Source organism: Megalops cyprinoides, chromosome 7 (genome assembly GCF_013368585.1).
Source record: "Megalops cyprinoides isolate fMegCyp1 chromosome 7, fMegCyp1.pri, whole genome shotgun sequence".
Lineage (NCBI taxonomy): Eukaryota > Metazoa > Chordata > Actinopteri > Elopiformes > Megalopidae > Megalops > Megalops cyprinoides.
In genome coordinates, this window is record NC_050589.1 from 27104255 (window position 1) to 27129876 (window position 25622).

Genomic DNA, 25622 nt, shown 5'->3' on the forward strand with positions numbered 1-25622 from the left:
GGGCCTGGCAGGAATGCGTGTGTTTTACGACATGCTAGCGCAAGCCTGTCATTTGTGTTTGGGTCACGTTACAGTACAGTATGGTTGAGATCATGTGCGTGACATTTACAGTGCTGGTGACCCCATCTAGCCTCCGGTGTCAGTTATAGTTCAACTGAACACAGGGCTTTGGGTGTGGCATTGCAGTGCAACATGATGACTTATGCTCCTAGTGATGCATGCAAAACCATTAGCGCCCTATTCCAGTTCCTAAGTCTTTAATCCTTTAGGTGGTGCTGGAGAGTATGTACTTCGGGTTAGCCATCTGAATGCAGTGCACTTTCTGACCATACCTGGGTGTGGGGGAGCTCTTAGCTCCAAAACAGTAAATGTCATCTCTCTATATTCACTTCTTTTTCTATGCTGGTCATGAGCGTAAGGCATTGATGCCTGTTCTTGGTCTCTGTCGTGGTCTCTTCCTCTTCTGTGTGCCTTCCCATCAGCCTGGACCCAATTGGGTGCTTTCAGCAGTGTGGCAAATTTTTTTCCCCCAATGACCAGAATGAACAGTGTCCAGGTTTCTCAAAAAATCAGTCATGTTTATCAATGCTGATAGCAGCCCATTGCAGTTTTACCTAATCCATAAAACACAGTTAACAGGAGATTCTTTCACCAATGTATAGGCTTACAATAATGTTCAAAGTGCCCTTTTGCCTAATTTGCATTGATGATTTATTAAACCTAAAAAAGATGAAAGATACAACATTTTTCCTGAGTTTCCCACTACCTCCTCTGTAAAGTAGGTTCATTTCCTCTGGCCAAAATGTCAGCTTTGCATTCTTGCTGGGCTGGGTTCTCCAGAGCCAATAATATGACAACCCAAGTGTTGTACTGTCACCTATGTATTTTGCATATTTATCCTATTTTGTTTGTTGTCATGTATTCAACAATTCATCATCAATGGTAAGGCAGCACACAGCTGCTGAGGTCACGATAATGGTTCGCATTTATTTTTAATGAACTGGCCAGTAAAATGTTATTATATTTTAACTGGAGCACTTACGTGGTATCTCTGTGAAACCCGCCTCCACCCCCACTCCTGCCTGCTGGATACAAAGCAAGGAGTTCCTCTATGACACAATCTCTTGCTGAGCGAATAGTCTCATATTTCATAATCATGAGGAGACTCTGAAATCCTCATGCTCACGCCCTTGGAGGATCCAAAGCAAGGCCAACCAGATGCAAAATCTGCAGTGCTTACCTTTAGCCACGCACTGTAGAGTGGTATAAATAATATACAGATATGCTATTAAATATTTATAGGAAAATTAAACGAATAGATTAGATTTAATCATAAATCTGTGCAGCAGTGTTATACCATCCTGAAATATGTTTAGAAGTATGGAACAGTGTTAGTGGTAAACATTTCTTCTAGAATTTTTAATCAATTCAAAAAGATGCATGCAGGGAATACTAACATGGGCTCTGAAAGCAAACCCAGATGTAGATGTCATTCATGAAGGTAGGCATAGTCCCATGATACAAAATGTATTCATTCAAAAATAAAAAAGGGCATCAATCGTATGCAATAGCACAGAATGTTTACTGAAAAACTTCATTAAAACCCTTATGATAACTTACACTGAAGCATAGATTTATTGCTTAAGGGTCCAAGGCAGTGTGTGTGGATGTGCATGCTTGTGCATGTGTATGTGTGGGTGTGCATTTAGGTATGTGTGTGTGTGGGGGGGGGGGGGGTGGCTTTAGTCTTACTAATGCAATGTGGAGGTGATCCATCTCATTCCTTGAGAGGTACATTATAAACAGTGACAGGAAAGTGACCTTAAGGTATGACACAAGAGGCCCATGGTAAAAAATTACCTTTCTCCTGGCACAGTCTTAAGGGGCAAAACCAAAAAGGGAGGAGGGGGATCCCACTTAAATGCCAGAAGTCTCTGAAAGTCCTCATTTGCCTACCTTTTTATAGTGTAGGTATTTCTGTCTTCCTCTCTGGCCAATTTGTGCAGCTGGGCTTTTAATGTGTCATCTGATGTTAGCTATACTGTCCAAGATGACATATAGTGAACTCTACATAAGTAGGCCTACATGTTGGATAATAACACACTCTGTTTTATTGCATAGTTTGCTGTTAGTCTTTAATCACACCAGCTGCTCCGTACTCCTGCGCGTACTCCAGTTAGACACATAAAGTCACGATCACTCACTCATGCAATTATCAGGAATTGACTGAATGCCAATGCAGTATTTTTTCTGGAGCTTGTGCTGAGTGTTAATGGACAGATAGTTTCATTCATTTTAAAGTCAAATTTTATTACTTTCTAAATCCTCCAGGCGGAAGAAAGCAATTTTCAAAATGACTTAGATACAGCTGTAAATCTTAACTGATACAGACAGTAAACATTTCTCTAAAATATTCAAATGCTAATTGTGTTTTTTGTTGTTATTGTCTGTACCTTCAAACAGAGGACACTTATAATGAATGGGAATTCATTTCTAGGGATGTTTTATGAATGTATAATATCACCATATTATATGATTTAACGAATCATATTGAACCCTTTCCTCTCTTCAATCTTTCAAAAGCTTTTTGGATGATTTGTTTTGATTATTTCTTCCATTCAAGCTTTCTTTTTTTCAGAATCTTTTCCCCAGATTATTCTGAGCATCAACTAGCTGACCCATAAAGCCATTCATTTCACCTCAGCTGTAATAAAGGTTACATAGGTTCAACTCGTCAGTAATATTGTGGCCTGTTTTTTTGCATAACACGCAAAATCACATTTTGACTCGATATTGTCCGATGTTGCAAAAGTAGATTGCATTTGACATTTACAGTAATCTAGATGGTTTCAGACAGATGCTGACAATGTTAGCTAGTTGTGCAAATGATGATATTTTCTCCCTTTGTTTTTTAGCTGGATTTTCTCCCTGTTGATAATTTGGAGATGCTACACATTGACAACTTATCCTGGCTGTTGTCTGACTTGAGGCAACTTCAGTAAAAACAGAAATAAAAGTTACAAGGAAAAATTGATACACGACTTCATCTTTCATCATCAATGCAGTGAAATGATTGGATATTGATTATTACCAATTTCTGCTCACCCTAAATGATATTTGTACTGTAGATGCTTTTGTAAAGACTATCCACAATTAAATGACCATGGCCCATGAACCATCTATCTATATCTGCTATTATAGGCTTTTTCAGGACATTTGACATAACAGGCAGACACTAGGTTAGCCAGGTAAAGAGATATAATCTCCCCTTCAGTGATTAGTCTCATTCAGAGTCTCCTTGTCATCTGTGATCTGTCAGGGTGGAACACCTTTGTAACCCTATTCTCACCAGTCATGTTGTGATATCAAATATAGGATCTGAACAATGTCTTGTCATTACACAGTCTGGAGCCCAAACACACTGCAGTGGTGTGAATTATTGAGTGGGAAGGTTTGGGAGGGTAAGCAGCTCGGTGTCACCACGACACTTGTCATATCGTAGGCCCAGGGTGCCGAAAATAGGCCTCAACAGGACAACAAATGCACACACGCTGAATCCCTGCCCCCTCCACCCCGCTGCCCTCTCCCTGTCTCTTCCAAAACAGACCCACCCCTGCCTGCTTCTAGCAGCTGCTTGGAACTTTCCATCAAAGCGGCCTTGTTAAAGATGGATCGCTCTCATGCATCTTTTAACAGCAGCAGAGAATCTTCCAGTGCTTCAGTGAGCGGGATTTTGGTTCCAACTCTTCTGAGGTTCCACTACCATGGAAAAAAAAGAGGCTTCGGAAAAGCACTTGTGGTAACAGAGGGGTTCCCCTTCAGCCCCACAAAGGGCATGACATTACGTTCCTCTCCATACTGCGGGACACCCAGCAGTATAATGCTGCTTTCTCCAACAGTGTATTCAGTCACGGAGGAGAGGTAAATTTCTAGAATTTTCCTCCGTCTTTTATTTCGTCTTGTCTGAAGATGAACAAAGCTGCCTCCTGCTGGTAGAGGCTCCTAAGTGGGACAAAACCATTTTTTTTCTCCACACATTTTCTCTTGTCCGTCTTTATCTGTTACTTCATATGTGCTAAAACCATCTGGCGAGAACATCACATTGACCTAGTTTGCTAACGTATCTGCTTAAACAGGTCTGGAGAAATGCTATGGTAACCTGACAAAGACCATATAGATCAAAACGTTGTTGCCCTTTTATGATAAATCGTTTGGACGATTTAATAATGTTTGGGTGAATCAAAGAAAAGCAGAACAGCACCAACAAAACACCTCACATCTGAAAAAAGGAGGAACGTACAGGACAAATTCACAAGAATTGAATTACATTCATCACATGTCAGCTGGATTTGTAGCAGTTTCCCCTGTTGTTGACAGAGATCCCTGGCTGTATGTTTCCACCAGTGTGCTATTCTAAGAAGCTGGTTGCTGCCTCCCATTCTGACAAGCCAGTTCTAAAGAGGATAGATCACTCAGAAATCTATTCAAGCAGTATTGTTGGAACCAAAAACAAATGAAGTTTTCCACATATTAATTACACAGCAACACTTCCTAAATAAAAAATAACCAGTTGTCAGGAAACCAAGACATTTCTATTCATGAGGAGACCATTTCAGCTGCTAGTCCAAGCATAACGAAAGTCTTGTGCAGGTACTGCTCTCACTAAAATTTACTAAACATCATAAAGGTTTGATTACTACCAAAAGGCCAATACTGCGTATTTAAGCAGCAATGTGTTTATATGACTCACCGAGTAATGATGAACACAACACTGGACCATGTGCCAAAATGAGCTGAAAACTCTGAGCAGAGCATAACCTTCCAGTGATCTAAATTTTAGAGTGGGCAGAATTTTGGAAAGGAGACCAAAGAGTCACAGATCTCTTGATTTCAGCTCATCTCCTTCTTGATGGTTTTATTGCAGTCATGGTTGATGGATGATGTATAAACTACCTGAGATGCTCTAGATAATGGTGCCTGCCTGGTAAATAATGCAAAATATGAAGGTTTGCAGCTGGCTGTGACACTGTGATACACTGTGAGGGGGAAACAGGACACCAGTGATGGTCTCTCTCTTTGGAAGGAGTTCTGCATCTTCTGGGGAAAGTGGCTGCTCCTGTTCAATGCTGGACAGATTGCAGTGAAAAGAAGCCGGGCTAATTGGTTCTGCTGTTAAATCATTGCCTGCCCAGTGCTCTGAATCTGTCTGAGTCTGTTTCCTGCTTCTCTTTCCTATAGACATGGAGTTTGCTGTTCAGATCCACACACATACAGGAAGATTGAACAATTTCAATGGGTCGATTGTATCAGTGGTGCCGGTTAATAACAAAAATTATTAACTGAAGCAAGTGCTCCTGTACGAACCTACTGGCTAATGATACCAAAATTTTGGGGTTGCACACAACGCAAACTCTTGTGAAAATTAATGCAACATTACCTGAATGTTATGTGCAGTGCTGTTAGCAGATAGGGACATTTTACAGGCTAAAGAGTAATCGAATTTTGTTTTACTTCACCCACGATGTTGGAGCAACTTGAACTTCAAAAGATACATATCAGCCAGTCAATCAGTTGTATTTTTTATGGCAAATTTCTACAAATGCCTTGTCTGTTGACTCAACGAAATTGTAAATGACTCACATGACATGACATGAAGATCACATGACAAAAGCCATGCTTCAGAGAGTCAGAAAATGAGCTGTAGACTGTGGAACACATTTTCACTGTTCTCAGCACTGTGTGTTTATGTGTGTGTGCGTGCATGCTCTTGGTGGGGAGGGTGTCTATTTATAACCTGCCTGCATTAGAATGAGCAATAAATAACATCTGGACTGGAAGCTGCCATTGTGAACTCTGACTCACTAATCAGTGCGAGTGTACTTCTACAGGGGGGAGTCATTCATTCACATTCATTCACATCCAGTCATGTAAATCCTTCTGATGCCCTCCTGTGAGTGAGTGAAGCAGGATCTACATGACTGGATGTGAATGAATGCTTTCCCCTGTAAGCAGAACAAGACCAGCTAAACAGAGCTAAACATTCACTGTTTTAAACACAAGATGGCTGGTTTCCTACCTAGCTAGCAAATCAGCCATCCTATAAAACATCTGTCTTGAAATATTGTGGTCAATAAGGTTAATAGCACACTATAACAGAGCAATGCATATCTGTAACAACTATAATGTCAGCTACCTATCTCAAACATTGCTATTCTCAGGAAGAACAACCTGGACAAGAAGCTGCTGCTGGCCTTCTATCACTCTTCTGTGGAGAGCATATTAACGTACTCTCTGGGGGTGTGGTACGCAGGCTCCACAGCTGAGGACAGGAAGGCTGTGCGGGGGGTTATTAACACTGCCCAAAAAATTATCGGCTGCCCTCTGCCCACCCTGGACGACATATCCAGATCCCGCTGCCTCAGTAAAATTAAGGCCATCACAGGAGACTCCTCACATCCCGCCTATCACCTGTTTGACCTGTTGCCCTCCGGACGGCGCTTCAGGTCAATCAGGTCCCACACCACCAGACTAACAAATAGCTTCTTCCCCTGGGCAATACGGACTGCAAACAAACACTGACCCCCCCCCCAACCCTCTACCTCAATACAACTCAATACAAAAGGCCATATCAGCGCACAAGTTTTTCTTTATATTTCTTTTCATTTACAATGTGTCTTCTTTTTTTAAATTTGTAAATCTGTATTTTACTGTATTTATTGTATTTTATTGTATATTTTGTATATTTTTTTCTCCTATGTCGCGTGCCTTATTTGTACTGTGTGTACATAAATGTTCATCAGTGCGCTGCTGTTGTAGACCACCCACAATTTTGTTGCACCCCCACCGTGCAATGACAATAAAGTCTATTCTATTCTATTCTGATGTGACACTTCCCTCAGTTAGCTGATAATATTCATCAAGCGAATTAGGAATGAAACGTTGTGTGCCCACGTCCTGGCACAGCCCAGACAGGTTAATCCCGTGTCGTGCGGGGCACTTTATCCGATTGCCGGCGGGCACACAGCCACCCCTGGTCTGGAGCCCTCTGGGGAAGCCAGTTTCAATGTTGGACTGTCCTTTGGGAAAGGAGCCCAGTGCCTACTTTGCAGTAAATAAACCTGTTACTCTGTTCCCGGAAAAAAAAGCACAAATGGTTTTACCAATAGCGTCCTTGTGCCCATGTTCCTGGGAGATCACTGTTAACACTATGTGGTGGAATGACATGCAGGAAACCATTGTCATTCTTAGAGGATGCATTTTGAGATCCAGTGTGAAGCAGAGCCTTCACCTGTCCTCTAAAACTGATTATTTGTTTTAATTGTTTAATTGGACATGTTTATATAAGGATCCTTACCTTTCCCATTGCTGCTTTTATAATAAGTGAGCTCATTTCAAGCCAACTGCATTCAAACCAGTTAATTGTTCAGTTGTAATTGTCTGTACTTGTAAGTCCTTGTCTTATTGCATTTCACGAGCCATTAACCATTAGCCACACCTGCCTAATCAGAGGCCTATTAAAAGCAGGTGTGCTGCTCGAGGCAGACTTTTTGCGAGTGAGTCAAAGCTGTGGCTCTGTGCCCAGGCTGGTTCCTGTCTGTGTTGATTTAGAAAATAAATTATTTTGCTTATTAAAGCTATTGTGAGAAGTGTTCGCCAGCCTTTCCAGTTTGAATGGGGAAGTCTGCAAGTAATTTATCGTGTCAACAATCACGTTATGTGTATGGAAGGTGAATTTGCTTCTGACACACAAAAGAAGACATATTTAAAGCAGTAACTAATACATGTGTGTATTAATACGACAATGCAATAAACACTTGTAATATGTAAAATAAATGTGAAAGTGGAGGTGTTGGCAAGGTCCTATGGGTCCCAATGTGGATATTGAAAACAGGGAATGGCAAATGTATGAAAGGTGGGCGTCAAACGCCAGACATATGAGGCCTTTAACTGTAGATAACAGAGCTAGTGGGCTGCTATATGGTCAACTGCCCTCTGTAGTAGCTGACCACACGTTGTACTGCATGCATCTGTTGGACACTTCGAAGGCCAATAATTGGACAGTGTCAAAGCTCAGCATGTGAAATGAGTTGGTCCCTCAGAAACAATGGATGGTACTCTGCATGTCATATTTTTTTTACTCTACAGAGTCTAAGCCTTGCAGCTTGGCTTGGCATTGATTTCTGATTTGTGACCTGCTGAGCTAGAAAATTCTGACCAGGTTATGGGGTATGCATTATGGTTACTGCTGCCTTATTTTAATGACCACACAGATTCTGTAATGAAACCGTAAATATCATTTATGAGGGACGCCTATTAACAGTCATATTTGAAGTGCCAGAGGTGCAATTTTGTGGTCCACTGGGTTTTGTTTGGAAAGATACAATGCATTTGTTGAAGCCTAGTGTTCTGGACAAATAAGATTAAGATGCTGGGACTAGTGTCATAGTAACAGACGCCTTTGTCATATTGCCATTTTGAAACGTTGCAGCTTGAGACATTTCTGTGGAAAAGCAGTGGGACTTCAGAACAGAAATTGCATGCCACTTCTGCAATGGAGGCTTGTGATCAATTTCTATATACAGTGTGCTGTGTTGAACAATTAGTGAAGCAAACAGTGAGTACATTTTGCAAAATGAGTGATCGTCACTCAACACTTTACATGCTTGTACTGTGATCACAAAATTGGCACCACTGTCAGGTCAGAAAGAAACAAGAAAAGTCAAAAAAAAATTGTAAAAGCAAATCATTGGAAAACAAGCAAAGAAATTAATAGCTAATTAACAAGTTACGAAAAGTAGTAATTTCCTAAGTTGTTATGATGTAGAAAATGTGACAATGTTTCTACAATATCACGGGAAGCTTGTGGGAACATTATGTGCTTCCTGGGAGCTTAAATAAGATCCTGTAAAAGAAATGCTTGCGTCAGGCTAATGCTAATGTGAACAGCGTTATTTTGGTTTCTGGGTAATTTTGTATTGTTTATTTGTACATTTCACTTACACTGGTGTATGAGGTGAAATACAACCACTTTTTATCAATGTTGCTGTCACTGCTGTAAAATACGGGCCAAATACGGACTGCTTTAGTTCAACAGAACGACATCAAAGAATTTCTGATTCAGGGAAATTCTCATTTACAACAAATCCTGGATCTAAAATGATTACTCTCTCTCATTGTGTTGCTGTGTCATTCAGCCCAAACAAAAACTGCTCTGCGTGACAGGAAAATGTACAACAGGATTTAGAATCTTTGCTGTGGAAATGCACAGTGCATTGGACTCTACTGGTAGACATTTTCATAAAGAAATGTGTGTGTGTGTGTGCGTGTGTGTGTGTGTGTGTGTGTGTCTTGGGAAATAATATAAAGATTTATTTCCCAAGATGTTGGGAATGATAAATGTATTTATGGTAATACTCATTTTTGTTGGAATTTACTTAATATACTAATGCCCTGTACATTCATTAAGAGAGAGTGACACTTATGCTGTTGCGATGATACACTTTCTCTATTGAATTGTCTGTGGTAATGTCATTCATATCTGATGGTTTGGCTATGTATGCACATTAGCATGAAGGTATGTATGTTGCTGTGCAAAATAGCTGTTAGACCCTGTATATATGCTGAACCATTGCAATTACTGTTGTAATTAATGTAATTTTAGCACAGTTTTCCAGCTTGATGGCTGTTTACAGTTACCTATATTTCTGTATCCCTACTCTTCTTGTGCCTCTTGCTCCTGCGATATGTATTCAATACATTTTATCATGATAGGTAAGTCTTTCTGCTTTAGACTGTCTGCAAATTCAATAATTAATGAAGGACAGCAGCATGGTGTAGTGGGAAGGAGCAAGCTCTTGTAACACAAAGGCCTCTGGTTAAAATTTCCCAATGGGGCACTGCTGTTGTATACTTGGGCAAGGTGTTTAACCTATATTGCTTCAGTAAAAATCCAGCTATATACGTGGTTAGTGTTAAAATTGTCATCTATGTTTGTCGCTCTGGATAAGAGTGTATGGTAAGCTAATGCAATGTAAATAATATGTTATTGAATGCTCTATACAGCCAGCGCAGCACTGTACTGTACTGCTGAGGGTACAGTATGTCAAGAAAGGAAACTGACACTGACATAATGGCTCTGGTTTACGGCAATTAGGAAAGAAGAGAAAAACAAGCAAACTTAATACCCTAATACCCTTCCCCTGTTTACTGCCTCTCATATATACTTAACCGCCTGAGTGCACAAGCAGTCAGCAACGGGAGGGTATCACTGCTCTAAAGCTCTTAATAGCTGATGAGTTTGTTCTTCTTTCCCTTAATGTCCGGCAATTTAGCACATTTTCGCACATGCTCTCCGGCTCGTAGGTGCCAACAACACTTGCAGAAGATAACACAGTGTCTATTAATGCCACTACCTGTGGCCACTCACCAGGAGCTGAATTAGAAGGTGTAATTGAAGATTAAGAATTCTGTCACTGGTAATTGGAACAGCACCCTACTTATCACATGGCACTAGAAGGAACATCAGTGACGGTGTATCAAACACTTTTAAACTTTTTTTTATCAAACCCATTTAACCGTGACAGCACCGTTCCCATTGCCTTCCAAAATCCTAGTCTGTCTCCTGCTTTTTGGTGTGGTAAGCAGGTAGGTGGCCTTTACAACCTTTCACAAGGTCATGATGGATGTAGCAGAGGACCTAAATCACAGCCACATCTGCAGACACAAAAGGCAGCAGTGAAAGCACGTGTGTAGGTGTGTGTGGCAGAATAAGCCACCAGGAGAAAGCAGCCAGGAATAGCCATGTTTTCAGGAAGTGCAAAATAAGCCCTACCATCTGTCAGCAGACTATTAATTGAGAAATCATTTCACAACTGTGAGTGTGTGTGCGTGTGTGTGTGTGTGTGTGTATCTGTAGGCCCTTTTGGATGTGTGCCTCTGTGTATGTGCACATGCATGTGTGTGTGCACATGTCTGTGCCCCCATTTGTTTTCCTATATGTGTGTGTACATGCATGTATGTGTGTGTGCATGCATACGTGTGACCGTCCATCTGTTTCCTCAGCCAAAGTCTTTTGATAGGCAGGTGGAAGCAGCCAACCTCCCGCTGGGACATTGGAGTGCTGCAAACTGATAGGATGGAGCAGCGGGACATGTTCTCCAAAGGTGAACGTTGCCCTGCCCCCTTCACTGATTCCCCAGCTCTAACACCAGTTCCTAGCATGCGTACGGACCAGCCCATGTGTGGTCTTTGCCTGGATGTAATTTGTGTCATATGTAATCAGCCAGATTAAAGGGGAAGGTTATATTTCTATTGTAATGCAAGTTCTGCATAGTGGGCCTAGCATAAACCTGCCCCAGACAAAAAGAGCTCTTTTAAGAAATATTAAATATTTCATTTGTGGATCTCTTAATAAAGAAGTGACAATGTAAAGAAATAATGAAGGACATTGTACAGTTCATATCCAGTCCAACTGAGGCATTTATATGCATATCAATCTGGCTAAGGGATCGGATTTGGTCTACAGCACCTCTTGTGCTACCCTCTTAAAGAGAAGCATGTTTAAGATCAGAAATTCAGCTCCTGCTGTCATCAACATGTGATACTTAATGAAACTTAATAAACTTAATGAGTTATCATTTATCAAGAGACAAGCACTAGACACTGAAGATCAGCATTAATAAACAGCCTTCCATTGATTCAAGTATAGAAGAAAATTTCTCTTGTTTTTGGAACGCTCCAATGTTTTGGCAGACTGCAGTCTGGCCTAATAATGCCCTCTCTGGTTATAAAGTCTGGGCACCTTTGACATACAGGTATAATGGGAAGATGCCAACACCGCTGGAGAAGGAATGCTGGCCATGCTTAGCCAGTTTTGCATGAAGATCAAAATGGCCATGTTTCAGGTAGCTTGACTCAGATAATTACAGTAAGTGACCATTGAAAAGGACTTCCCCACTAGCCTAATGTCTGCCAAAGTCAGACTGTGTTACAACCTACCCTTTAATAATTTACCAGGATGACTGGAATGTTAACCATGACCCAAAGCATCAATGAGAGAGATCAGACTGACCTACATTAGCCTTAATGCCTTAAAGCCTTAATGAACTACTATTAATTATGTGATTATGAACTTTGTTATTTTAGTCAGATTTGAGTTGTGTTAAGTTTCAGGTCTACTCATAACTAACATGTAATATGTAATAAATACCTATCCATGCTCAGGAGCACCAATTGACCCCCTAACCTTTTCACCCACATGTTCTCACATACCCAGACACTCTTCCATGTGAATACACGCTAACCTGCGCACACAAGTCCATTTATTGAAGGGAAACGGATTCTGTCCTGTTGCTGACAGTGGTTGAATACATAGAGGTTGCCATGTGTGCATTATGATCCTTCACTCCTCCATGCTTAAATGTTGTGCTGTGTTTATTCTATTTGGAAGTGGTTCTTCTCTGGATCAGACTGATTGAGTCTATGTGACTCGATCAGAACATTCTTTAATTATGCAATAGATTCATTTCTCTAGGGTCACACAGCCAGGGCAGCGTGGGAAGAAACGTATACTGCCTACAGTCAAGACGTAGACAGCCATAATGGCAGTGATTGAAAAAATGAACCTCCCACATTCAGGGAGATGACCTGGGCCACGGGGCAGACGAGCCGATCACCCGAGACGAAACAGGATTCCCGCTGTTTACCGTTCGCCCTTGAATTCGGCCCATGACAAACGAAGCAGCTGAGCTGACGTGTGTGTTGCTGCGTGTGGGACGCGGTGCAGAGAGAGAGAGGGTGTCCGGCATTCTGGGCTCAATGCAGAACAGCGCTCGGCAATGTTAATAACACGCTGCTCTGTTGCCGTTCCTGTTTTGTCTTCCAGTTTCATCAGTGCTGCAGCATCATTCGCAAGTGCTCTTCCCTGTCGTTGTCGCTGTCCCCGTCCCTTAGCTTTAGACTTGACAGAGAAGCAGGATTGTTCTCCAGCGTGAGGCCCCAGCTGACAGCTGGTCCAAATAACAATGATCAGCTCTATTTTGGGAGATGAGCTGAACCAACGCTGAAGTGTCAATGGGAGGCAGTATCGTGTAGTGGCTAGGGATCTAGACTTGTAATTACTTCTGCATTCAGTTGCTCTCCCCTTCACAATAGCACACATTGTTCTGTACAATGGCACTGCCGAAATTACCTATTTATGTATCTACTACTTCTGTGCATCTATCCTTATTGCATGCACTAATCTGTATGTGCGCTCATCTTATCCCCCTGATAAGAATGCTGCTAAATAACACAATGCAGAGGGCTGAATCTTTAGAAGGACATTGTTACTGTATTTGAGCAGGGTATTTAACCTGTCTTGCAACTTGTAAAGGCATAACGTGTATCATGCAAGTTGCCCTGGATAAAGGTCTCTTAGCATAATATTAGGGATGCTTTACATCAAATCCCCCCTCCTTGGCTCAGGACTGCTCTACACAAGACATCACAGAGGGATCTGAGCATTCTACAGTTGAAAAATGGGTGGCTCTGATCCCCTTGCCATGCAGCTCAATGAAAAGGTATGCACTCTTTACCTGTCTACTGAAGGCTGAGGACCATAATTCATTAGGCCATTTGGCACACAGAGCAGGACTTTCCCCTGTCTCCCAGCCTTGTGGCATGCAGCACGTCATGGGTTATTGGTGCTTTTCTTCATGTTAATTTGGCTCAGCTCTCCCCCTTGTGGTACTTCTGTGTTACTGCACTTTTTTCAGTTTTTGAGTGAAGCCCAGCCCTCCCTGGCCATACACATCAGCTGGGAAATGAGCGTGCTTGGAAATAAAAGAGGATTGTTGCAAAGCTCCTGGCCATTATTTAACATATGGTTGGTAACAAACAAAATTTTAAAAAAAGCCCATAAGGGCCTGTGCCTTGGTCTTGTTTGCTCTTTACGTTTGGCGGCTGTGCGCGGCTCCACCGAGAGGCTGCTCTGGGCCCTCCTCATGTTGCAGTGCCTCGCCTTGTTGCTATGGCTGCGTCTCCCTGCTGGAGCAGTGGCTGTTCTCATTCGTGCCCAGACAGAGGGTGTGGCAATCAGAACAGGAAAAACGGGGTCTGACAGCGCTGGAAACCAGACTCACTCGGTAGGACAGGGTTTGCCATTTTTCATTGCTTGTGTCAGAAATGGCTGTGTTCTGGGTCTCATTCAAGCCGTTTGTTAAAGCTGCATGTGTGGTATTTTTATCTGTTCCCTGCCACTTGCTTTCAGGTCTTCTGCCTCACATAAAGAGCGCTGATGCTGTACCTTAACAACTGCATTGTCATCCCACCAACCAAATACATATTGAAAAGATTCAGAAGGCTAACAAGGTAGGAGGGGGCTGGAGGGGGAGAGCATGAACAGCACCTCATTAGCAGATAATTTGAGGAGAGTGACAAGGTATATTCCAGAGTTAGATGCCTGTCTATCCCAGCATGCCCTTGTTGGTCTTCCCTCACCGCTGGTCAAAGCTCATACCCAAGGCCGTGGCCTATGAAGTTCGGAATGGGAGGGGTCAGTTTTGAGTTAAGGATGCTATGGGATAAACTACAGTCAAATTCCAGTTTCAAGCAAACATAGCCGGGATTACCTCCCAAATCCGGATTACACAGACATAGAACAAAAAAAGGAAGAGAAAAAAATGTTCTTTCTATTTCCCACAGCTCCAGGCTGTCAGCCTTTTGGAATGTATGAATTACCACAAGCAGCAATTCCTGGTAATTGCATCCTTTTTATGCATTCCACAATTGAGTTATGGGTCTGCATCTGAGCATTCAGCAGACTGCCAAGCAAATATCCACCAAATATCCACTCATGTTTGTAACATCATCACTGATCCATGTTTTTTTTTTCAATCAAGTTATTAACCCAAGCCACAGAAACCGAGAGACAGAGAGACAGACAGACACACACACGCGCGCATGCATAAATAAGGAAATATGATTGTCAAGATGCAGTCTGACAAGGTGGGTCTTTGGTCTGATGGAAGGTAGCCGGTGACTCTGTAGTCATGACTGCAGTTGGAAGCACATTAATGCCAGAACAGACAGAGGACTCGACTGGCACATGTGGCTGGGAAGACGGGGATGGCCAAGCATCCTGAAATCATAGAACGGAATGACCTATCCAGCGTGTAGTGTCTGATAGTCGATTAAAGATAAGAGGCAGCTGTTTGTCTCAACATCAGTGTTTTGAAATGGATGCAATCTGTTACTTATAGCCTGTGGAGCAGGAGCAAATAAATACATGAATTTGAATATGTTTTTTAGAATTTATATATTGTCCATATTTTTGAATATAAAAACCCAAATTATTTACATTGCTGGCTACTCTGTCATGTGATATTCCTGTCAGCAATAATGGTCTGGTTCTTTGGTCATATTCATGCAGGTGAAAAGTGAAATGAATGTCTTTCAATCACGTCTGGTTCTGCTCAGGGTTCGTCACCAACTTTCCCCCGGACTGCCTCTGTGTAGTACATTGCCCTTGCCATAGACAATCCATTTTACCCACAGTGCACCTCTCATGCACTATAATCCAGACCATTAGAGATGGAATAGGCTGTGTTTATGCCAGAGTCGTAAACACAGTCAGCATTTTCCAAAAGGTTCTCTTTTCATGGCAAACATCCACCAATGTCAAGAGTCTGCTTCCTGTGTCCCTGTACTGGTGCAGTTTAACCACAGCTTATCAGCAGAGTTAACCACACATAACACCACATGCGTTAGTTTTGGCATGAAGTGACCTGTATTCATGCGTCACACCATCTGAAGCACTTCCTGTAAATGTTCCAATAAGGATCCCCACAGTTCCCATAAAGCTCACAGGGAAACGTCTTGTCCTGTTTTATGGCATGACTATGTGTAGACACCTGAATAAAAAAGCACACTCACACATCTATGTTCTGGAACTCTAGTATCTAAGCACATGCAAAATGAGGCTCATAAAATGTACTTAAACTGCATTTACATCACATCTCATTATACTACATGACATCCAAACCTCCGCCATGTTCGACATGAGATGTTGATGAGCATTTTACATAATTCTAACTATGCATATATTTTGGCTATAGTTCTTACTAGGATTGGAGGATTTCTCAATCAGAGTTGTGTCTTATCAATCTGAATATCAGTTTCAAATGCTGAATGAAAAACAAACCAATGGTTTCTGATGGGACAGCCTCAGACAGCCTTTTCTTGCAAAGGTGTACTCTTTCTTCTCTTTATTACCATCCAATTTAAAAAAATCTACCATCACTTTCACCATAGAATAACAAGCATCATGAAGAGCTGGAGGGCTGGCTGGCATGCTGTCTGTTTCCACACTGGGAGCTGCTAGAACATTGGACCTGGGCCGGGGTATACAGAGAATGTCTACTATGAGTCAGCAGCTATTCTTGTCAGGAGTGCCCCTAGTGGCTCAGTCAGGGAACACCAGGCTGATGAGAATGAGTGTGAATTTGTTGTGATGGCTGCTGTTGCCACAGTTCCTCTTTTGAGGGATCCAAGCAATTTTCTGGGAATAGTTTTTGTGTGGCATTCTCAGTGTGGCCCAACTTTTCCCCCCAGTCTTGTGGTATCTCAGGCTCCCTTTTCTTTGAGCTGAGTAACACCCAAGCAAAATACTGTGGGTGTTCATGGTTGGACAAGAAACAAACATAATTATGCATATCTATCTGCTCATGTTACTAACGGTCCACCTATACAAAGATCCAGAGCTTACTCAGATCCCTAGAATCTGGCTTGCATACATTTGTTGCTCCCAATGAGTGATCTCACTCTGACCTCTAGTGTTAGGGTCTGGTTTATTTGATTTTGACATTTTTGGTAAAGTTTATCAAGCAAAAAACTGGTTATCATGATTGATGCTGAATGCCAATGACACTGGCAATGACAGAGGTCAGGTATTCCATGACTGCCTTCATGCTTGAATGATAATGCCTTCATCAATCCAGTTTTTAACTTCATCGACAAGTGCTTTTACCAAGTCATGTTAGATCCACAGTACCAATTTTCTCTCTTTGAGTACAAATAATAGACCTAATTAGTCATGAAGTATCTGTGCTCAGAAGCGGACAATATCACTGATACGTTTCTGTGAAATAACACACCTTTCATGCAAATGCTTATAAATATAAAATCATTTTTGTCTAAGTCTAAATTGTTAATATTTAACTTCTGCCGCCATGGAATGCATCCACATTTTATTACCTTGTGAGCACAGACACTGATAATAAATCAGAACTTCTACATTATCCCCTATGTTCCTTTCTTTTCTCTTTTCCAGGAAGTCCATGTGTTTAACCAACGGCCTGCAATCTACCCTGTTCTGTACGCTGGCAGCTCAAATGGTCATTTTGACATGTTCCATGTTTCCAACAATTTCCAAATGAAGACCTAAAGCCCAAATGTGTCCAATCCCAGGAAAGTTTCATTGTCCCCAGTTCATAAAGGAATATAGAAGAGTAGGCTTCAGCTGAAATCTATTTTTATATTTCCCCGGCATCTGCCCTGCTGTAACTGTCGCTTCTGCTACCCTCTAACCCCAGGATGACCCAAGCTTTAAGTCACAATGGACTCGGCTCCAGCTGATAGCATCTGTGTAGTGTCTGGTGAGAATAGTTTTGTTATCCCTGGACATGGTGAGAATTGCTGCATGGTAATTTTCATGCTGGACATTCAAATGATCATGTAACTCTCTGAATCCATGGCTGGTTTAAACTGGCACTTTGCTGGACTTTAATTGCATGTTACCCTACTTTGCTATTGGCAGCACATGAAATCAGTTCCAAAGGACATAACCGCTATCATTCTAGTTAGTGTCTCATAAAAGTTATACACAAAAAGAAATAACTCCCTTGTGTCCTCGAAGTATGTGATTTCATAAAGTCAACCTGTAACACCAAAAATATTAAATCTACTGTATTTAAATATCACATTATATGTGTCTGTACTGCTTATTGCTCAAAAATGTATTCTGATCTTTAGTTTAGCTTAGTTTTTAGATTTTAGTTTCAGTTTTAGTTTAGACTGAAATATCATCTGGACCTCTGTGTATATTCCAAAGAAGTACAAGAGCTGAAATAAAGAAACACATATGACTGATTTGAAATGACAGCTGTATTACATACTGGTATGCACAGATTATAGTGGCAGAGGTGATAGTTTGGGGAGGGTATCGTGACCATTTGGGTGAGTCGCAGTCACACGTGAGGTGATTTGTCCCAAGGTGCGATCTGACTGGTGATAGGCTACCCACAGTTCTCAGCCCCATCCCCCATCAGCCCCTGACATTGTCTAAGGAATGTCCACACAGTTGAAAAGAAGCCCTTTTACCACCTCAGGGTAAACTGCGAGTAAGTATAAGTGACTGTCCACAGCTGTTTACATGCCTGCGTGATAATGGGAAGCAGGGGGAGGGGTTTTTCAGGCATTCCCACACTATTGGTCAACGGATCCTGCAGCCCTGAGCACCCCCACCTAAATAAATGAAGCAAATTCCATGGATCCTTTGAAAAGAGTGGAGTACACAGTGCTGGGGCACTCTCCTAACTCTCCTAATGCAGCCCCCCATATTTGACTGGGGGTAGACCCCTTGGGGGGTGGACCCCTCTATTGTCAGATTTAGCTGACTTGGTTTCAATGCTGCTGAGCATACTACTTCATGTAAATTAAGATTACACTCATGTTTTAAACACTTTATTCAGAGTATTTATTCATCAAATCCAACAGTGAGGTTGACTTGCCTTTTTGCACTCCAGTTTGTGCAAGTGTTTATTTGCTGACTTACAGAAAATATATGGTAGGTATATGTAATTTGTTTTTTTGTAAACCAAAACCATTTTTGTTGTGATTACATGACCTAATTTACTTGACATGAAATGTAAAACAATCTGGATACTCGATATAACAGGTTAAATTACCTGAAACCTGACGTCATACACAGGACGTGTGCAAAGCACAATGGGGAAAAGCCAAAGTTCCTAAAACTAGTGAACAGCTCATGGTAGTTAAAGTCTCTGCCCAGCAAGTGTAGATGAGTGCTCACTGTCCAATATGCTGCCTTTGGCTTCCAGACCTGTTTTGTGACAGTGAGACTCTCTCAAGAGGCATTCTCTCAGCTAAATGCATTCTCTCTGGGGAAGTAAAACTGAACCAACAACAATGCCGGTGCTCAAAGATCACTCCAGGAGAGAATACCGTGGTGACAGCTCAGAGTTGAACAGCTCCTGGTCTGACATCAGGTCCTGTAGAAGAATATAGAATAACGGGACAGGAAGTGGAAATATCAAAGAAATGGACCTGGCCTACTGATGTGTGATCAAATGACAGATCTTATCAATAATCAATGAAATGATTATATACTTTTGTTTTGCATAGTGATTTGCTATTGAAAGATATCATCTGAAAGATGACCACTGGGAGAAAGGGCCAATTTCAGTGAGTACTGAAATATGTAAATATTTAAAAACATAAACCTTAAACATGACCTCTACTTAAAAATAAATAAATAAATAATGCATATATAATCAAATGTATTATTTTGCACAATTTTAGCAGCTGTCAGCTAGTGTAGTTGCAGAGTTTATTCATATTAAGATTATTGGGCCAAAATACATAGGTGGATACTTCACATCTTAGCAATGATTACTAAGCATTCCCCTTCCTCGAATTACCCGTCCACGTGAGTGCATTTACGGTCTTACCTTACCTGTATACCTGGTGACCTCATCTGGTCTTTGACTCTTTGGGTGACGGTGATTGGCTTCCCAAGCCAGGGTAGGCGTTTTACTTTGCTCGGTAAATACAGGTCTTGACATTTCTGCGTTACCATGCAAATGCCCCAACAGCAGTGAGTACAGTTTCGCTGGTCCAGCTAGTCAACGTCTAGTATACACAGCACAGGTTAAAAGGTGAGTTTCCTAACCGCCAAAACTTCGACTGAAATTATACGTGACTGTATATTGTGTGGTACTGGCACATAACTGCAAGGTCATAGGCATTTTTATTTATTCATTTATTTATTTCACACGGATGACGCATTTAACGTATGCTATTATTATTATGTAGCAATTATTTAGAATACTGTAGACTGTAGAACTGTTTTTGAAAGGCAATGTCCAATGTTGAATGTAAATTAATATTTTTTGTTATATGGCTAGCCGTAGCATTCAAAGTTAAACACATGCATTGTCATCCAGATTGCTCTAGTCTAGGTAATTCCGATATTGAGTTGAAACGTGTATGTAGCCTACGATTGAAACTGGAATGGAAAAGAAAATGTTGGTGTAAAACACACAGAGACCGCAGCTTCCTCAAATTACAAGCTCATGATGCGACGTAGAACGTAAATTAGAGGAACTACTGCTTTCATAGTAAAGGGCAGGAGTATCCGGTCTCGTATTTGCATTTTATTTTCGTTTTAAAACGTGCGTCTGAACCAGTGATCAGAGGAAATCCACCCACTTTATTAGCAGTCTCGCTGCGGCGAGTTGGTCCTGAACGAATCTGGGCCAAGTGAGGCAAGACGCACGATGTTTCTTTGACGACAGACCGTGTGAGTTTATTTCAGGTTTTATCCTAAACCGCTATAACGATTTGAGTTGGAATTAACTGAATAACTGAGAAGGCCTTTCTTCTCGCAAAACGTTGCGTGATTTTTTTTCCTTTCAGTTTTGACGTAATTGCTTATCATATCCAGTGCTGTGTTTTCTGATTGCCTTAAGTGCAAAGGTAGCTAAGAATGTGCAAAGGTATAAGACTTGTAAACTTTATTTGGAATTGGATCAGTCACACATTCTGAAAATGACTGCTTGCTGTTTGAGTGATTGACATCTCTTTTACTGCTGTAATACCTTGGTAACAGAAAAAATAGATACAGTAAAATACAATAAATAATATTCATAACATTTCTCACAGGAAAGAAATGAGTGAGGTTTCCATTGTATAAGAAGGGCTTTGAACAGATTAACCTTTTGTTGTTGCTTACAGACATGTTGCTCTAAGGTTCCACTCCTCTTGCCTCACAGGTAACCCGTTGCTTGCCTTGCTGAGAACGGAGAATGCAGCCAGCAGGGCAGCCACCCCCGCAGGGCCCCTTGCTGCTATCTCTGGGGCGCAAGGACACCACGCGCCTCCTGGAAGTGTATGTGAAGCGCAGCTTGAGCGTCAACGATGGGTCGCTGCCACAGCGGAAACCGTGGGCCAAGGCCCAAAAGTGGGTCACCCCAGCTGAGGGACGGCAGGCGGTCAGGAGGTCGTCCAGTGACAGCTCGGCTCACCTGGGTCCCGATAAGGTGTTAGCCTCCTTCAAGAGGCCCCTGACGGAAGCCCGCTCTGGTGCACCTCTGGCAGGTGTCAAAGAACAAGAGACAAAACCAGGAAGGACGAGGAAGGATGCCAAGAGGGAAAAGAAGCCCTCGACCTGGAAGAGGTTCCTGGGCCTCTTCTCGAAGAAGCGGGGTGAGGAGAAGGAGGCCAGAGAGCACAGCGTAGAGAGAACTGGGGCCTGCTCGTCCCCGGACTCACCCCGAGACTCGCTCCTGGACTTGTCCCCCGACATACCCTCCCCACCTGTTTCCTGCCTCTCTGTCCCCAACCCTTTCGGTGGAGACCAGGGGTCTCCCCGGTCCGGCAAGTCCTTAAAGAAGAGGCGGTCCCTTCTGAAGCTGTCCTTCCGAAGCCGTGATACGGACGCTACCAGGACCCAAAGAGAGCCCTCTTTTCGAATACTCCCTGGACCCCCAGATGAAGGTGAGAGCGAGTTTGGGGGAGCAAACAAATGATTGGTGCACATAGATTTTTGAGTTTACGCCTGCATGAAGATGACCTTGGGTTCTGTAAAAAAAAGATAATACTTTGAATGGCATAGGATGTAGGTAAGAGGTAGGAAGGCAAATTCATTAAGGTTTTGATCTGTTTGTTGCTGGATCCTATTTTTAGGGTAGGGCTGATACACCACAGAAAATTTTTATATTTTCCTTTTGGAGTGTGGCCACATCTTTAAGAAGCTGACCAGATCCTCTCTCATTTGCTTCATGGTCATGCTTAAGTCTCTTCCATTTTGTTCAATTTCAAAAAGACTTGATGTCCTTGCCCTTCTGAATAAGCTTCTCAGAGAGATTGCTTGCCTTCATGAGATGCTCAAAATTCTCCTGATACTGCAGCTGGTATATCTTTCTGAAATTCATTCTTTGCTTTGCCACAGGCCACAGGTCACAGATGGATCCTACATCACTTGTTGTAATGCAGTCCTGAGCATAGTCATGCTCATTGCTCTCGTTTCTCGTTCTTCTAGCTGTTGTGTGCGTGGAACCCTCAAGCACATACTATGAGAAGGTGTCCGAAGAGTTGGAGCGGATTGTGAAGGAGGTGAAAGACAGCCCCTCAGACGAGGATCATGCGACCTTCGCTGAATGTATTCAGAAGAGGGCTAGCATGGTGGCCGCTGAAGGTAAGGGCTGTCATCTGCTGGCTTTGCTGCTTGAACATCTATGGCCTCCATTTTGTTTGATTGACATGTCTATTGTTCAAAATAAGAGAACCACACATCTTCGCTCTTTCACTCATAACAGTGTTGTGAAGTTAACTGCATTTATCATAAATGAATATCTGAGTGGGCATTCCACATGCAAAATCTACTGAGATTAGCAAATAGTCTGAACTTCCTCAAACGTTATGTTGGGTCATTCTTTCAAAGTAGGTTATGCATCTTTAGGTCATTCTGCCTATATCTCTGACTGAATTTGAAATTATTTTGTTCCCAGGAAATAAATGTCATAAATATTTGAAAATTAAACTTGAAGGAAAATTGTTTAGTTGGATGGTACAGTACCAATAACAATCAAGCCTTTACCAGGCATGCTTTTTACATGCTTAACACATTCATCCACTTTCTTGGGTTTTATATCAGAAATTACAGTAAAGACTTTTGAAGTGCCTTTACTCCAATATCTTGATATTTATCTCTTTTTACCAGTATGGTATTTTTAGCGCTCCCAATATTTAGTTCTGTTTGGATACTGATTTCTGAGTACTCTTCATTGTTCTGATCACTAATGCCATGGTACAGAATTTTTTCAGTGTTCACCGTCCAACAGAGGCCTTAAATGCTCAGTATATGTTTTTATAGTCTTGACCTTTAGCAAGTGTTTGCTAATGAGATTTGCTAAGGCACAGAAATCAACAAATCAATTACTTGCTCATTTAGTGGGCATTGTATTACTGACTAATCCTCTATCTTTTGTGTTTTCAGATGAGGAGTGCATAGAGAAGATCATCAGCTTGTTAAAGCAACAGGGGGATGCCATTGATGTTAAGGTATGCCGTCTCTGCGTGAAGCTTGAAATGAAAGTAAGACAGGGATTTATGATAGCTGTCTCAGATGTGTGGAGCCACGTGCGTTTTGTCTCGACTGCAAATGTGGGTGTGATGGACAGAGACCTTTTGACTGGTTTTATAACCTGAGCCTTACATTGCAAACTGACCCAGGGTTGTCAGGCCCTAAAAAACACGCATACATAAGGCAGTAATGAAACTTATTGAAAGTAAGGGATAGATAACGTTTAGATAATGTTTAACTAGAGTGAAGATAACCTCAGCTTTCACTGATCCTGCTGCCATTGTGTAGTCATTGGAATGCTTTGTTATTTTCTCATCCGTCAGTTTACATCTATTGCGTGCTATAAGCAGGGCAGTACAGTCACATATTTTGATTAGCCACTCCAAATGAATGAGGAAGGTAACATGGTGGAGGAGCTGGAGGAAAGAACTTTCCAGATTCACTTGTAAGGGAAGAATTAAGGAAATGACATATTTTATGGTCAATGCCACTATACGAACTGTACAGGGAGAAAGTATATATGTACATCAAATTTTGCTTCATTATTAGAATATTATATTCCGCTTAATACTGTTCCAAATGTAGACATTCATAACACCATCAGTACTTCAGGAACCAGCATTCATGCCATCAAGGTTTCATTAAATGAAAAAACACATAAATTTGTTATTCAGGCTATTCGCTAATCAAATGTTCCAGTTTGTGGTGACAGAAAATTTAAATGTGAGCTAAATCTGACTTTGTTAAAGTGGCCCATTGTGCATCATTTGGGGACACTATGTTCAGAGGGTGGGTCTGTGTTCCACAATCCAGCCTTGGGTGTTAGTTCCCTTATTAACTAATTTTTCCAGGGTTCATTTGCCTCTCTCTGACCACTTCATCCATAAATAAGGAAGTGGGAGTGTGCTCTTCAAGGCGTATTGTTTCCCAACGTAACGCAATAAGTGTAGATACAGATTTTCAGAGTGCAGTTTCACATGAGTGTCTCAGTTGTGTTTTTACTGTTTGTTATTGTGCAGAACATACCTCCAGAAGTGTCGCTTGTCTTGAATAAATTGAACTGAATTGAACTGGTTGGTTGAACTCTGCTGTCTTGTCTTCCACCCCAGATTAAGGACAACGTCAAAGTGAGCTCCTTCTTTCAGAGCCTGTCCTACAGAGATTTCCAGCAGCTGGCCGACCGCTACATGGAGGAGGAGATCCCCAGCCAGCTGCCCCAGGACACGGCCGCCCCCGAGCTGCTCAAATTTGCCTTCACCCTGGACTTCACAGCCAAGGTGGCTGGCCTCGCCAACCAGGCGGTCAGCCGGATCATGGGCTTTGGGAACCAGTACCTGCAGGATCGTTTCACCCAGATGAGCAAGGCCCACGTGCTGGTAATGATCTGGGAAAATAGGGCTTCTTCTTCTCCTTAATAATAATAATAATAATAATAATAATAATCATAATTAAACATACACATTATTATTATTATTTGGCTGACCACGCCAACACACAGTTTTATAAGTACACACTTAACTGACCAGTTGTTTGGAAGTCAGAAGCAGAACTTAGAGGCATTCCTAGCATTCAGACAAATGAGAGGTTGGAAGTACTGGAGTATTGGGTGGGCGCTCTGCTCGTATGCAGGATACCAGATCACCAACCAGAGGAAGCTGAGTGCGTAGGAAAGGAGGAGGGATGTGGAAATTGCAACACACAAGAAAAGAACTCAGGCATGGCATGCTAGCAGTGACTGGTAGCTGGTGTGGTCCTTCCTCCCAAATTTATTACACTCCATTTATTTGCTGACAGATTTACAACAGATGTTGTACAAGTTTAGTGAAAGAAAGACAGATGACAGGTGTTGATAAAATGCACAGTAGTTCCTCTTTTTGACTTCCTCTTTTTTTTTTTTCAAGCAGGTGTTAAGATGGGTAAAACTAATCTAATGTGATGTTTTCGTTATATGGTTGCAGACATCTCGAGCTGAGGCGGCCCAGAGCTTCAGTGGTCCAGACTAACTGCTGTGGACTCAGAGGAAGGAACCTGATGCAGGGTGAACTCGCACTTCTCCCCTGGGTCTTGCGAAAGAACCACCATGAGCTGGGTTTTATTCTCTCTCTGCCCACGCTGGACAAACGTCTGAATAGAAGGGAACGCCTGACTTCTACTGGCAGAAAGAGGAACTACATCTGGAAAGCACATAACAACAGACCTCTGGGATATGATTCTAGTCATATTAAGAAGGACTATTACATTTTCAATAAGCTGCTCTTTT

General features: G+C 41.9%; 1 protein-coding gene across 1 annotated transcript; it reads left to right on the top strand.

Annotated features, from left to right (window-relative positions):
* The first annotated feature begins 13944 nt into the window (after window positions 1–13944).
* Window positions 13945–25384, top strand: LOC118780390. The gene is made up of 6 exons (XM_036532839.1): window positions 13945–14123; window positions 21051–21774; window positions 22319–22474; window positions 23276–23340; window positions 24472–24738; window positions 25321–25384. Exons 2-6 carry the CDS (start codon window positions 21084–21086, stop codon window positions 25363–25365), a joined length of 1224 nt encoding a protein of 407 aa, XP_036388732.1. The 5' UTR covers window positions 13945–14123; window positions 21051–21083; the 3' UTR covers window positions 25366–25384.
* The last annotated feature ends 238 nt before the right edge of the window (window positions 25385–25622 follow it).